The sequence below is a fragment of the Epinephelus fuscoguttatus genome, linkage group LG20 (assembly GCF_011397635.1).
Source record: "Epinephelus fuscoguttatus linkage group LG20, E.fuscoguttatus.final_Chr_v1".
In the NCBI taxonomy this organism is placed as follows: domain Eukaryota; kingdom Metazoa; phylum Chordata; class Actinopteri; order Perciformes; family Serranidae; genus Epinephelus; species Epinephelus fuscoguttatus.
Window position 1 is genome coordinate 3885258 of NC_064771.1, and position 16185 is coordinate 3901442.

A 16185-nucleotide genomic window follows, 5' to 3' on the forward strand; every position below is an offset into this window, starting at 1 on the left:
TTTACTTTTGTTTCAGTTGACTTAAATGTTTTATCACACCTAGTTTTAGTTTTTACTTTTAATTAACTATATCCTTGCAACTGACTTAACCACATTAATACCAAACAATCTGATCACTAAATTAGACCATGTTAACAGAATAAGTCTAGAAAATACAGGCTGCCTTCCACACATCAACATTAAGTTCTGTGATAAAAACCAAAGTCATGATAAAAACTGTACCATTCTTTAATTCAGTACAAAAGGTGCCACTCAGGCTTCAAAGACACAAGTGAGAGACTGTTTACACAGGAACAGAAAATGGGAAAAAAAATTTTTTTATCATTTCTATAGCATAGATAGATATACAGACAGACTGGAGGTCAAATAGAAGAACACATTTAACCCAGGTACGGCTTTCACTGGGTTAAAAATCAGATCTTTATGCCTGTGTAAATCTAACCATAAAGCCAACATCACTGCTATTCTCAGGGGAAAGGAGTACATCATTTGAAGACAGATTTACATTGTGATAACTCTAATTTAAAAGAAATGTTCCAGAGCATTTAATACTATATAATTATTATTAATAACAATAGTCATAATAATAATAATAATAATAATAATAATAATAATAATAGGAGGAGAGGAGGAAGAAGACAGTAATATGTGACTTGACTTGTAATTGCATCCATTTTCAGGAAACTGCAAGATTGTAACAGTACATAGTTTTATTCCACTTCATCTGCTACAAGATGCAATAGAACTCAACAAAACGCTCCATCACCCACGGAATGACATGTCATTATGTGGGGCTTCCATATTTGGCATTCACCCTTCCACATCTCCATGGTTGAGTGGGTTTCTTGCAGGGACTGGAGCTGGGCTTTTCCAGTTATGGAGCAGCTTGTCTAACATATATGCTATCCTGCTGCACTATTACTCAGCTCCTTGGAAAAAAAAAAGGCTTGTTGCTGAATGGCATATGGTGGGACTCATGTCTTTCGATCCACTAGTTTTACTTGAATGGTAAAGAATGCCGCAAAGCAATTTGTAATAAACTTCTGTTGAAATAAAGTTTCACTGATGCAAAAACAACAAGCCAAACGTGACTTGAAATGTCACGGTATCCATCAAATGACCAGAGCCAATCTCTCTCATCTGCTCAAAGTAAAACTCTTTACTTCTTTTCAAAAACAAATAGAATGTATACAAGTCATGGTCTCAGATTAATAATAATGTTAATAACAGTTCAGTCTGATGAAAGTTACCTAAGATTACTTCATGATTCCATACTCATTTACAGTGTGCTGTGACTTAAAAAAAGGAAGGAAAAAGAAAATTCTCAGCATGTTTTCTTCTCTTTACATGGCATACTTTTGGGTCCAATCTTTTGCTACTTTGTTGTATCTAAGGAGAGAAAAAAAGAGTGAAGTAAGTGGTTGATAATCACTGATAACACCAGGTACACACACACGTTAATACTGACAATAAAGTACTACCCGAGCCTGTGTGGATACTCACTTGTCTTTGTCGTTCTTGTACATGTGTGCTATGTCTGGAACTAAGGGGTCGTCTGGGTTTGGATCACAAAGCAATGAACATATGGACAATAAAACTGGAATAAAGAGGAATTTAAAAGATCACATCAGTGCATATGTTGACAACATATGTTTAAATTGAGCTTCTCCCACATAGATCCCTACTTGTGGTCACAGGGGGCCAGATGCATCTGTGTACGCACAAAGGCAGAGATGTGCATACAGGTATGCATTCTTTCTGTGAGATTTATTAAGTTGCGCTTAAGCCTGATTCTGTTTTAAAAATCTCAATCATTATGGAGCTAAGTGCATGTACACAAGCCTCGTTTCCACACCCGTAGTTTGCCATAAATGGATGTAGAAACACCCTTAAGGCCCGAACATACTTGGGCGGAACATACGCGGAACGGACTCCACGGAGGTCCGCAAGTCCTGTGCACGCAAAGCTCAGATTTTACGACCGCACGGACTCCACTCCTCACACCCGTGACTGCTCGGCATTTATTTTTCACATCGCGGGGATTTTTCACGGACATTTTTACAGGAAACTACAATGCAGAAGTGTGCTCGACTGTGGAAGCCCAAATGACTGCGGACGTTCCTCGCAGAGTCTGTTCCGCGTACGTTCCGCCCGAGTATGTTCAGGCCTTTAGGCCCCGAGCGTTTTGCAGGTGGCAAAACCAGTTGGACCAGGACCATTACAAGAATATAATGGGTTGCCATCCAAAGAACTGCTTGGCAACCAAACCAGGCGTCTATTTGAAATAGGCCTTTGTTTGTCAAAATGTGTAGCCACACTGGGCTAGTAATAACACTAATTAATTTAATAACAATCATTTACCGTTCTAAACTCGTCCTCTGCTCTGAGAGTAAGGAGCTCTCAAATCTCATTGTTTTCCCAATTTGTGGACATTTTCACTCACTGTTCTTTGAGTTAGCTGCCCACTGCCATCAGCTGCTCTTTTAAGCTCCCACAGTGGGTCCCAATCATAACACGTTGTCATAACATCACACCCCTGGCACCCATGATCCTGTCCTTCTGGCTATCCTGTTCATATGGACATTGTTTCAGCGCTGTTACTACCTTTGATGCTGGCTCATTATACCATCGTACCTTTCATACAGAACAACAAGGCGGCATAACAGCCTGACATTCCTGCCTTGAAGAGGCAGTGTAAAAGGGGTTGGGGAGGGAGAGAAAACAGAGGCATAGAAAGAGAGAGAGAGATTTTGAAAGTGTGGTATTTTGGAATGAAACTCTAAACATGAAGGTGAGATGGATTCTAGTGTATTACTGATTTAATTTTACTGTACACTGCTGCAAAGCACCACATCAGTTTCTTCAAATGCATTTAGAAATAGGGCTTCTTAAAACACAGATAAAACGAAAAACAGACATAAGATCACAGGAATGATGGGCCGTCAGAGGCTCAGTGGATAGAGCAGGCGCCCCTGTGCCCCCCCCCACCCCCCACCCCCAACTTGTCTATCCTGTTGATTAAAGGCTAAAATGCCCCCACAAAGAATCTTTAAAAAAAGAAAAAAAGATCACACTAGTGATATAGTGGAGCTGCTGTTGCAGTTGACACAGTGAGAGTAACAGGACACTGTACTTACCTTTTGACACTGTTAATGCTGGAGACCACTGTGACCGTAGAATGTCCAAACAGATACTCCCATTGCTGTTTATATTTGGGTGATAAATCTTAGTTGTAAATGCTACCTGTAAAAAGAGTAACACAGGTCTGTATGAGCAGAGAAGATGCACTTCACAGTTACTCTACGAGTGTTTGCCTTGTAGAGGGAGGCTCAGTCCAACATGTGGCTCTCATGCTGTTTCCAGTACTGACCCTGTTCTTAATGAAGCCTTTCTTACGAACATGTCAAATTGAAAAAAAAATCCTCTTGTTATTGAAAGTAAACTGTTTATTTCTTTTTCACTTTTTCTGGTGGGTTATGGTGTCACTGCTGAACAAAGAGAGGAGAGTTGGGTGTTGTGAACACAAACTAAAAGTAAGTGTGGGAGACTAGTGCATACTCCAAACCTGCTAAGAATAGTGTTTGTCAAAAAGTGTGTTTACATGGACATGAATAACCCTTTTATGATCAGGATTTTGAGTATTCCGTTTATTGGTTTGAGCATGTAAATGCCACATCCTCTTGTAAGAAATGGGGATGTTTATGACCTGTTTATGAGAAACCTGTATATGCTAGCTGGAGAAAATGAGGATACTGTTGCATGTATACACCTTATCCCATTTATTAAGCGCTGCCGAGGACCTACCCAGGCACAGCTTTAGCCAAGAGATGTAACAGAAATATGAACTAGAATTACTAACTCAGGGTTGTATGCCTCTGCAAACCAGTCAAGTTGCAGTTACAGTTTACATCCATATCTGTAAAAACATGGATGCTTCATTTGTGCCAAATTTGAAGAAATTCCCTGTGTTGTTGATTTATCATGTTTCTAAGAATAAGACAAATAGTGTTGCAGTAACCTTGATCTTTGACCACCAAAATCTTATTAGTTGAGTCCAAGTGGACATTTATGCCAAATCTGAAGAAAGTCTCTTAGGGAGTTCTTGAGATATTCTGTTCACAAGAATGGGACAGACAGACAACCTGAAAACACAATGAGTCCGGCCTTGGCTATCATCTGTGCAGAGGCATAAATATGGTGGCAGCGAAAGTGTCTCACTTTTTTTATTCCTGCAATGAAAGAGGCTGTGTTAAACATTGCGTACTGACCTATCTGCCGTCTCTATTGTGCTTATTTTATGTACTGTACTGCTTTGCTATCATCTTTGATAAATCAAATCTACTGGCACAGAAGCTAAGCAATTTACTGCTGTGGACAGGGCTGTAGCAAAACATAAGTGGTGAAAATACTCTAAATATAGCATAGACTTAAACTGATAGATATTTTTTTGGTTGACCTTTTTAGGTGGCTAAAACCTAACTAAATGAGGCAGTGTTTGGTCAGTGCCATTTGATTTTATGTGTGTGAAGCGAGGATTTTCTACTTGAAAGTTATTGTAAATAACCTCTGTGATTCACTCTCTACTTTATGTTTCAAACAGAAAAGCCGTGAAAGATAAAAAATCATTGTATTTGAACAAATGATATTTTTAATTTGATGGCATGGCATTTTATTAGCAAGCGGCCACAGTATAAGCTTGATAATATCCTCCAAGTTTATATGTTTAATGACTGTAATGAATTCTGAATTCTGAATGAATTCACTGCTTGTTCTTAGCTGAAGAACAAGCACCCATTACAATCATGGAATGTACAACTTGTCAGGTAATATCCCATAGATTATAAATGAGATAGGGGAGGTTTCCAGGACCAGAGGGTTGGCTGCTGTACATCCACCGCAATAAATTCAACAGTATGGCAGGACAAAGCTTTGAGGAACCAAACAAGCTCTTACCTTTGGTGGCTTGAATGGGTAGTCAGTGGGGAAGTGGATTGTAAGAAAGAAAACTCCTCCTTGGTAAGGACTGTCACCCTGACATTAAGACAAGTGAAACACTGCTGTCATTTCACACTGAAAAGCATTCAGCTGGAACCAAATAACTGACAGTCAGCAAATTTCAGCCCCCTACAGTGAGAACAGGGGCCTGTGTACGCAAGTTGAGCTTAGTCAGGCTCTCTCTGATGTATCTGGATTTAAAAGCCTTAGGCCCCGATCACACAGAAAGCGTTTTGCAGGTTGCAGGTTTTATTTAATTGAATGCCACTAGTAATTAAACACTTGCTACGCCTTTTTATTGTTGCAAGGCAACCATCCAATCACCTCCATACCCCAACTTCCCTATGTAATCAATCTACAATATTCAATTTTTATTTTATTTAATTCACAGTAATTAGTATCTAATTCCCAAAATGGAGAGGCAGAGGGAATTTGCTCTAGTTCCGGTTGAGGGTGAGTCTGTCAGCAAATAGTTTGTTTGGCACAGAGAAACCGAGATCTGTGTGGGTACATGAGACCCTAAAAAAAAAAAAAAAAAAAAAGACGGTGTATCACAGGGAATACCTGCAGTTGGTCCAGGAGCTTCACCTCCATGATGGCCGTTTCAAGTACTGCATTTATATGTTTCCACGCCTGCTGTTTTCTATGGAGATCATGCACCAGGTTCGCCTCCATTTTTTACCAACTGTAAACTTGTTGTCATGAACAAGACAGAAGGCCCGCCTCTCAAAGCTTCCAATTGGACAATGTGATAAAAGCGGAGATGACTTGGGGCTCTTTTCCGTCCTGAGGTGGACCTTTTTTCAACTCGAGCAATTCAGAGTGCTCCACCAAAATCGCAGATGCCTAGAGCATAGCAACGCAAAAACAGCAGGCAAAAAGGTTCATTCTCATTAAAAGCAATTACAAAAAGCCGCCTCCAGCTGCTAAAACGCGTTATCAGGACCTAAGGCCATTGCACACTAATGCTGTGTTCACACTGGGTGCAATACAACAATTTGCCTGAATAAATTAAATGTTAAGTCAATGTAAAGACGCAATTAGATGCGAATTCCCACCAGGAGGTGCAATGGATGCCATGCAAATGATGCGAATTAAGCGCCATGAATGAAGTGAGTAGCGCGATTTCACGTCATACCCGTATTTGCAAGAGCTGAAATATCTGAACTTTGGCGACCAATTCACGCTGCAATAGCCATTAAGGTCTGAGGTTCTCCAGAGATATATGATGCCAAGGATGTACCGGCAGAAGTTCAGTCATCAATTCAGCAATTTCAAGCGCGTATGACACAAGTTATTCACGTGTATGAAGTGAGTCAACACAAAATATTCTAGTGTTCAAACTATTAACGGGACACAAAAATTCACATCCCATCTGGTGTGAACACAACATAAGTCCATATTTTACGCATGTGTATTTTTAATCTGTCATTCATTAAAATTGTTATGCGCACAAACCTTGCACACTGAGTCCAACAGCATTTTATTGTTCTACTCATTGCAAAAATTTGCAACATGAGACAAATGGAAGGGCACATTTGGTCCCTTGCTTCTGTCCGATGGAGTTACCTCCCTGGCTGTAGCCATCCTCTCACCACAGTTATCCAAAGAGCCTGAGCCATCCTCCCTCTCCATCTCCACACTGTTGTGCTCTCTGTCTGTGTGCAGTCCACAACCTCTTCCTTGTCATCATCATCCATCTGAATATTACCATCTGACCTGTTGAAAGTAGCCTATCTCACTTATGAAATGATACTGTGTGCTCCGTTCTTCTCTCTTGTTGCAGATGTATGCGTCCAGCAGGTTACGCCACATTTTCTTAACTGCCTCTAGGTCAAACAACTCTCTAAAGGCTTTTGACGGATGCTAAAAACAAATGCTGAAAATCTGTCCCAAAACCTTTAATGACAGACAAAAGTTCTGGAGTCAGTGTGCAAATCTGACTGATACAAGGTGAGGTCATATTTATTTTTAAACGTGTGTGACAATTTCCAGCATAAAATACAGAATTGGTGTGCAGTGGCCTTAATCTCCCTCGCCAGCATTATTTCAGAAGATGATGTCTCGATTAAAGAATCAAGCCACTCTTTAAAAGGAAGGCCTTTCAGAGCTCGTCACTACTTGAAAACCAATCTAAGATAAGAGCCCATTTCCAATTAAGCACAAGCACATGAGTGTGTATGAGGGGACTGAAAGCCTTACATGATGATGTGATACTCACCGGACCCATTATGGTTGCCTGCCAATGAAACACTAAAAGCAATTAAGGGAGAAAGAGAGAGACACAGAAAAATGCAAGCTGTACAGGTCACAGACACAATGTTCATCAGTCATCATGCATCAGTTACAATGAAGTGTGTCTACAAAAGCCCATGCCCCAACCCAGCTTTCTTGATGTTAGGTACAGGTTACACTAGTCTTATGGCTCTAACCTGTGCCTGGGTCATTTCAATGGTAAACAATCCAACTGCAGGGTTTTCCCTACTAAACTATTTGAAAAGGAGACAGATAGATTTCTATCAGGAATAGAGTGTATTCCCAGTTCTAGTCCCAAATTTTGCTTCCGAAATAAGTTGTGATGTAAGAATGGCTCATAATTAATTGTAAACCCTTCACCCAAATCTGGATTGTCCAATCATAGCTCTGCAACTGTAACTTGACAGAGCAGTTGTGTTAAGCTTTTGAGTTGCTGTGCTGAAATGTGGTGTTGTGGTGGACTTGTCAATGATCACTTTCCTTCACAGTCACTGACTCGCTTTTTTCCTTTCCTTCACTGTTGAAATCTACTTCAGTACGTTTACATGCACGGTTAAGTTGAGCTACAGTAATAGCTTGACAAGGCCATTTAACTGTCCTTTTCCCAGTATACAAGCACGGGAGGGGAATCGATTTACTGACCGAAGTATGTTCGACTCTGCTACAATAGCTGGTGATATGTCCCCTTTCAGCTTGTTAGTATTGGACATTTCTCCAGTTGACATCTTTCGTCACAGACCAAACAACTGACAAACAAGTTAGCTATGGTTAGCTAGCGGCAAATTGGTATGGTGGACAACTTTATAGCTCTGTACACTTCATACGTGCTGAACACTTTACTTCTTCTTTTTCTTCTCTTCTTCTGTTACACATTTAATGCTATTCGACTTCCAGGTCAACGCCTGGAGTGGAAACTGTGGAACATGCGCAGAGTGCCTAGGCCAGTTTGGGTTCGATTGACTGTATACGTGCAGGAGTAATTTGACTCCCCATCACATTATCTGGGTGTGTTTGTCCAACTTCGAGAAATTCGATTTAGTACGATTTCAGTTGGACTAATATGTTCCATGTATTTTAGAATTCCGGTTTCAGACAGAGACATTTTACTATGTAAAACAGTAGGTGAATGCTTCACAGTTCAAAGCTAATTCAGTAAATACCACAATAAAGCCCCTTTCCACTAGGGATGGGCAAACGATCAAAATTCATTATTCGATCATCAAAAAAATTAACGATCAATTATCGATTAATTAATAAGCGAGTATTTCAAAAGAGAGAAAACAAAAGAGCGCAGTGCAGACTGTCGCCGCAAGAGAGCGTAGCTGCCCCAGTTCTGAGCTTCAACCCCCCCAGGCCAAAGAGGAAGAATGGCGCGCATGCGCAATTCACCCCTGGGTGTTTCCAACCATTGCCACCCAGAGTTACAGGCTTCAGTTTTCAGCAAAACCTCTGTCTTTCAATGGCGTAATGTTTTCAGAGGCCTCAAGGGAAGCCGCCGAGGCTTTGGAGAGCGATGAGAGCCTCTGTCTGTTTCTGATTTTTTGCCTGGCATAGGTCCGGTGGGGGTCTCGTAGGCCCGTTGAGCCGCCGTGCTCACTGGGCGGAAGGGTCTCGTTGGCATGGCAACTCGCCGGGCGGGGGGTCTCGTGGCATGGCGGCTCGCCGGACCTATGCCAGGCATTGTAGGTGAAACACTGCGACTATCGATCAAAACACACGTCCCCCCTCCGTTTCCAGCCTGTTGAGTTTACCCTAAGTCCAAATGCCGAAAAATTGCTGTGTGGTGGGCTGCACGGCCAATAAGGCTAAAAATCCAGAGCTTAGCTTTTATCAGCTGCTGAGCAGAAACACGTAACCTTGTAAAGGACAAAAGTGGATACAGGCAATAAAACTGGAGGCTTCAACAGGGAAGAAATTGTGGGATCCTGACACTCGGTATGCCTATGTGTGCAGCAAACACTTTGTCAAACCCTCCAAATGTATTTTTTAGAGTAACATTTAACTGTATGTTAAGCTAAAACATTGACAGTATGAATGCAACTTCTGTTATGCCCAGCGCGCCGCGATTCAAGCAGTCCATTCCAGCTGTCCGCTCGAGCACTTCTACTCAATCTACCAGCATGTAGAGGCATGTCTCAAAACAGCAACGTGTGCCGGTAGTAGGAGCAGGATGACGGCTGAGCATGCCGAAATGCTCATCTTCTTTAAAAAGAATCCCCACATCATGCTCGGATTGCAGTAAGGGGAAAATGTGGAGATGGGGGAGTAGCGGACCGATTTCTGCTCATGTTTTTTCAAAGACAAGCAAGGTAAGGAGAAGGGACACTGAGGTAGACTGAGGTGAAGAAGCTTATCAATATACCGTTGCCTCTCTGGTAGGCATAGCGTGCCAAAATAATCCTTGTCATCTTATTATTGGCTAATTATTAGCTAGCTATAGCTAATATTTTTAGCTAGCTAGCTAGCAATTAAGTCGTGGAAACTTAAAGGCGCGGCTGCTGAGGCAGAATGACAGCAAACGAGCAAAGAAGTGGGGGGGGGCCTCGTTTCCCCTTCGGGGGCGTGGTTTTAAGATTATGATGTGTTGCGCTCTGTCTCTATAGTACATTTGGAAACAAAAGTTACCCTTCAGACATGGTACCTAGACCCAAAGCATTGAAACTGAAATTTATTAAAGGATAGCCACTTGAGATGTAGACTCACAAGTCAGTCTTTAGACGCTTTGCTTAACTAAAGACTGATGACTTTCTCCCTGATTTTGTGTTTAGATGGGCGGATACAATTTCAGAGTTTTAAAAAACTCCCTATGTTGCAGAAGCAATAGTAAATCTGCAGGGCGGTCCTTTGGTGGCTCGCTGAACTCTTGTGCTTGTAAACATAGTCCGACTGCGTTAAAAGTTTTAAACAAAGTCGCTGTAAGTCCTTCATTTCCACAATCTTGTGGACTGAGCACACGTTTGATAAAACAGAGTTTAATCTCTCGCATTCCATTTTCAAGCTCTCTGTGTGTTTGTTTCCTTGCGGACGAGAAAAGGGGGAGCGCACATTTCCGAGAAGGCGCGTCTTTTTCAAAAATGCAAGAGGCGTTGCTTTGTTGCCAGCCGTTTTCGCCGGTGTGTTAAACACACTTTAGAAAGGAGTGTCCCCAGACTATCAGAAGGCGGAGATCTCTGATTGTCTGGTAGCGAGACTACTTGAGAGATGTAGCATCTCCTTTTCAAGGGGGTCCCTGGGACCCTAGGTCTTTTTTGCATTTCCACTACATACAGCACTTTTAATGTGAGTGGGGTTGCTGTCACTCACTGCTCTGTCTAGCAGTGACTGTATTTCCTCATCACCGGTGGCACAGAGGGAAGACTGCACCTCATTTATTGTCCACAGAACGGGGTTGCATGCCAATATTTTCAGAACAAAATATAACAGGCTGCAGTGAGAGTCTCTCTAAGTGGGATATTTAAAAATAGTGGGTTTGTGCATAAATTGCTTCTCAGGCAAGTGTGGGTAATGCCGGAGCCCATAGAAACGACGTTACTCACTGCCTTTTTTTTCTCCAAGTGATGATTAGAATATATGCACTTCACATAATCCTGTCAAAATTAATATATATATTTTAAACTCATGAAGATCCACTTATTACTAAAAGTGTTTGTCATCCAAGAGAGACAATAAAAGACTAAGGGAATGGTCAAAGTTGTTATATTGAAATTTAAGGTGCTGGAGCTGATTGAGTAACATTACAAGTAAATGTTCCACCTTAAAAGTAGCCAGCAGTCAGCCAATTAAGTTATTTTTTTCTCAGTCTACAACTGCTGCCAGAGGCAGCAAAACATCCTTTCATTTTATAGTTATAGTTTACTAATGTATGTAAAACTCACCTTGGTATGAACAGTGGTTACATAAGCTTCAAAACCAGCCACAACTCACCCCTGGGCAAGAGTGACTGTCCTCTATTTCAAACAACTATCTATAGTTCAGTATGTTAAGTCTGTTGGTGGTCAAAGCTGTAAAACTCAGTTTAGTAAAAAACTAGCCTATGGAAGCACTGTACATGAATCAGCAATAATCAGCAACTGATTATTTACCATCAGATTACCAGATAAAAGGCAGATAAAACAGTCGATACGGCCTAACAATCAAAAGCTAGTCTGTACAGGTGAGTCTTTAACTGACCCTTGAAGCTATCAATCGACACATCAACACAAAACTTCACCCTCAGCATTGACAATACCACACTCTCTCCCTCCCCATTCATCCGCAACCTTGGTATCATCTTCGACAATAACCTCTCATTTGAACATCACATCAGCCGCTTCGCCCAAACTGCCTTCTTTCACCTCAGAAATATTGCCCATCTCTGTCCATTACTCTCCTTCTCTGCCGCTGAAACTCTCATCAATGCTTTCATCACCTCAAGACTGGACTACTGCAACAGCATCCTCTACGGCTCATCATCCAAAGTCCTCAACAAACTTCAGTACATCCAGAACTCTGCTGCCCGCCTCCTCACCCACACCCGCTCCAGTGAACATATAACCCCTGCCCTGCAAAACCTACACTGGCTCCCTGTCCCGTACAGAATCAGTTTCAAGATCCTCCTCCTCACCCACAAAGCCCTCCACAGCCAGGTCCCCTCCTACCTCACGGACATGCTCCACCACCACACTCCCTCCCACAACCTTTGATCATCCGACAAAAACCTCCTCTCGCCTCCACACAAGACCAAGCACCGAACCTGGGGCGACAGAGCGTTCTCCATAGCCGCCCCCTCCCTCTGGAACACCCTCCCTATACACATCCGTGACTTTCCAAATCCATCCACCTTCAAATCACTCCTCAAAATCCACCTATTCAAATCTGCTCCAAATGTTATACTCAAACCCAATAAAGTCTTTACATGCCGCAAAGTTCACAAGATTAAAAAATAAATAAATAAAAGATTCACAGGTGGCACACAGCAGTGTTGTCCAAAATACTGACTTATCGATACATATCGATTCTCAGTATATAAAACGGTTTCAATACTCTTTTTCTCCAGTATCAATACACCAGTAGCAGCTGCATTCGCTTGCTCTTTCTTGTTTTATGTTTACTACATTTATTTTGCTGTTCTCCAATACTTACCCACAAAAAAATGTCGTTTTTATGTCATAGCCTTGTTACATTTATCTTTTCAGAGAAAATTTAAATTTTATGCCTTCAAAGTCAGTCCCTTGGGCAAAGTGCGATTCTTCAGTTGCCTTATCTATTGGCTTTATGTAAGTTGGTGAAACACTTTCTTTTCAGAAAAGCATTTTTGGCAAGATTCTGTGCTGTTACAACATATTAACAACAAAACTGCAAACAGGCAGCAGCAATACACTAAGTTGAGAAATTCTAACATGAAATGCATGCACATGTACTCACAGTCTTCCCCCACTGGTCCAGCGGAGCACTGTGCAGGAGGGTCTCTCTGCAAGTCATTCAGCTCCTACTCAACACAGCAGAAACACCCTGTTAGTTATTCACCTCAATGGGCACTTATCAAACGTAAAACTGCTTTTTTTTTTTTTTTTTTTTCTTTAACTTCAGCAGGAACTTGAGATCACATTTGACTCCAACTACTGTGATGTACTCCCGTGGTTTTCCTGTTGATGACTGAAGGTTGAGTTTCTGTAAGTGATGCTGCTCTCTTAATGATTAATGCTGATAATATCTACACATTTTTCTTTTTCTATTTCACACAAGCCATAAAACTAAAGCCTAAAGTTTTATCAGATAACAGCAAAAAGGGGAAATGGGAAAATTCTAAGTAAGTGGACCCTGAGTTAAGACTTATGCTGATAATATCTACACATTTTTCTTTTTCTATTTCACACAAGCCATAAAACTAAAGCCTAAAGTTTTATCAGATAACAGCAAAAAGGGGAAATGGGAAAATTCTAAGTAAGTGGACCCTGAGTTAAGACTTCTTTTTTTACGCAATCTCACACCAATAAATTTGCCGCCTTTTTCCCCTTCCACAATGTTCTCCTTTCTTCCAACAGATGTTAGCTCAGCTTACTTCTATATTAAAAAAAATGTAACAATAACAATTTGTCATATTTCCTGAAACTGTCACTGTCACTGACAGATAATCTGTGAAGAAACCAACATGGTTCCTCTGGCTCTGCTTCTGATGGCATTTGCAAGAATCCACCGTGCCTGAATAAAAACAACCAATCAGAGCCAGGAGTATCACAGCACTACAGAATTTATATTATCAGTCAGAATGACCCTTAAAGAAATGAAAATGGCGGGGTTACTGTTGGTTGAACAAACATTTTATTACTATAAGTGAAACTTGACACCATTTTGTTAATATGAGTATGTGTAAAAAGTCTCCCCTTTAAAAATAGCTAACATAAAGGGGAGATTCAACATCCAGTTGCATTTTTTTCAGTATCATAGATAAGCAAATGTACAGGGTATGATAAGCGACAACTTTTATGTCACGGTATACCTTGAAACTAACATATTGCAACCCTTGTTCTATATAAAAGGTAGGATATAATAGTGGAATAGGGGAAGAGTTGTCTCGCCTTCAAGTTGGCAAAGTAGCAACAGCGCTGCAACAGTGTGTACATGACAGCCAGCGGGAAGGGATCATGGGCAACACAGGTGTGATGTTTTGAAAACATTTTATGTGGACAACCCACCAACAACAGATTTAAAAAGTAGCTGATAGCAATCAGCAGCTAACTCAAAGAAGAACAGCAGATGAAAACATCTGCAAATTGGGAAAAAGATGAGGCCCAAGCATGAGTTCCTTACCCTCAGAGCAGAGGACGAGATCAGTTGCCATATAACAAAGACGGTAAATGATTGTTATTGTCATGTTATGCCATTCTTCCTGTTTAGAAAAATGCTTCCAAGGGGAATGTTATATGTCACACTAGAGTCTGAGGCTGTTTTGTTCCATGACCCGCCTCTTTTGCCTCCATGATACCAGCATGCTGTCTAAAATTATACACTGGAGCAGAACGATGTCACCGTTGTTTGGTTCTGTGTAAAAATGCACAGCTGCCATAAAGAAGGGAATACCACCACCTCTGTGTAAAAAGGGCTCTTGCCTGATAAATGTCAATATCTTTCCAAAACCCCAGTTTTTCAGACAGGCTTGCTGTTATTAATTACCAAGCCCAAACAGAGGTATTCCTGACATCATTTGACAAAAACTTTACACAAACTTCCTGCTAATATTTTGTTCACTATTTGAGATACTGTACAATTTATCAGTTGTTTTACACTGACTTTGTCAGGGGTCATGAGTTTACTCAATGACAGAAAAGAGGTCCCTTAAGGAAAAAGGTTGGCAACCACTGCACTGGGCAATCACAAAGCATTTACAGCAAGAAAAATATGGCAGGGTAATGTGAGATCGCAAATGTAAGTAATAAAAAGTTAAGATAACAGTTCATAATTAACAAATATCTGCAGTATCAGCAGAGTACAGGGTACACAATGACTTTGGGTGTGGTGTTTAAAAGAATGATTAGTTCCATAGGGATATTGACCTGTAATAGTTTTTACAGTGCCACTTCACCAAATACCACACATGCCTTATTGATGTTTCAGTGAGAAATAACTATCCCAAGAGGCCTACACCTTCCCTCAGCCATCCTTCCCTAAGGTTACCTCCTGGTTGGAAAGGAATTTTATGAGGGAGTAGGAGAGCCTTCAAGATCTTCCCTAGGAGCTCTATCTATGTTAAAGCTTTCATCAAGAGCACACAATTAGCTGAATCATTGGGTTTTATCGCATCATTGTTATTTCCTACTTTCCAATGCAAATCTTGGCCTTCATTAGGATTTGAGGTTGTCTGGTGATAGCTGATGCATCCCTGGTGTCTATCACCCTCTAAAATTCTACTGAGGCAGTTCCCCCTGACAACACTACTCAAATAGCAGAGATAACTTAAGATGCACAAACGAACAAGCAGATAGAAATTAATGGTATATTGAACTGAGAAGTAACTTCACTGGTCACTGCAGTGCTCTTATACCGCAAAGAGGACAGGTACAACAGGACTGCTGTCCAATTACTACTTAGACAAGTTACAGGACAGAGTGACAGCTTCAAAAACAGTGACAGCTTGACATGGAGGCAGCCTAAACAGTTACTAAGCTCGCTAAATTGTTAGCACGAAAACATGGAACTTTGAAGTTGTCATTAGCTGCTATATATGTTTTGGGAGTTGACAACAAACAGATTATTTCAAAAAACGTTACGAAGTTAGCCAGAAGTTGCTTTAATGCAGAGATAGCGTGAAAAACGTTGTTAAAGAACCTTTCTGTGGAAATAAACTCTCAGCTGGGCCAGTTAGCTACCGTTAGCTGGCAACCATAGCTAGTCAGTCAAATTTACCTTCTGTATTCTTTTCAGTGCCATATTGACTGATGCAGTTTGCTCCTCAACCTACGACGACTGGCTCTTTCTTTCAATTAAAATATTATTGCCGGCGAAGTCAATGGCTGTAGTTTATTCCCTGAGTACTTCGACAGCCGGGGATGTGTTTGTGTTTTTATAAAAACCTCTTTTGTTTCCGCTTTCTCCTTTTTACGGCCGCTTCTCCCAAAGTGGATTATGGGAAACGTAGTTCTGAATGTTGCAATTTGTTGTGACGGGATTTATATCTATGAGAATGCCATTAGAAGTCATTGAAGTCACAGGTTCTGTTTTATTTTTTGGAAATTATCACCTTTTATCATGTTTAAGACACAGTTAATAAGTAGTTTTGCTTTCAAAATACTCTAAGTAAGTAGTTTTAAGTAGTTAGGTTAATTTTGATTTTTTTTTAAATATACGTTTATATACTAAAAGTTACGTTATACATACACACACACACACACACACACATATATATATGTGTGTGTGTATATATATATATATATATATATATATATATATATAGCCTAG

The 16185-nt window shown here is 40.8% G+C and overlaps 1 protein-coding gene across 1 annotated transcript; it reads right to left on the reverse strand.

Annotated features, from left to right (window-relative positions):
• Nucleotides 1-210: 210 nt before the first annotated feature.
• Nucleotides 211-15816, reverse strand: ube2d1b (ubiquitin-conjugating enzyme E2D 1b). The gene is made up of 7 exons (XM_049563943.1): nucleotides 15634-15816; nucleotides 12655-12718; nucleotides 7217-7248; nucleotides 4954-5031; nucleotides 3138-3243; nucleotides 1504-1597; nucleotides 211-1389 (listed from the first exon to the last, which is right to left on the reverse strand). The coding sequence occupies exons 1-7, from the start codon at nucleotides 15655-15657 to the stop codon at nucleotides 1344-1346; spliced, it is 444 nt and encodes a 147-aa protein (XP_049419900.1). The 5' UTR covers nucleotides 15658-15816; the 3' UTR covers nucleotides 211-1343.
• Between the last annotated feature and the right edge of the window lie 369 nt (nucleotides 15817-16185).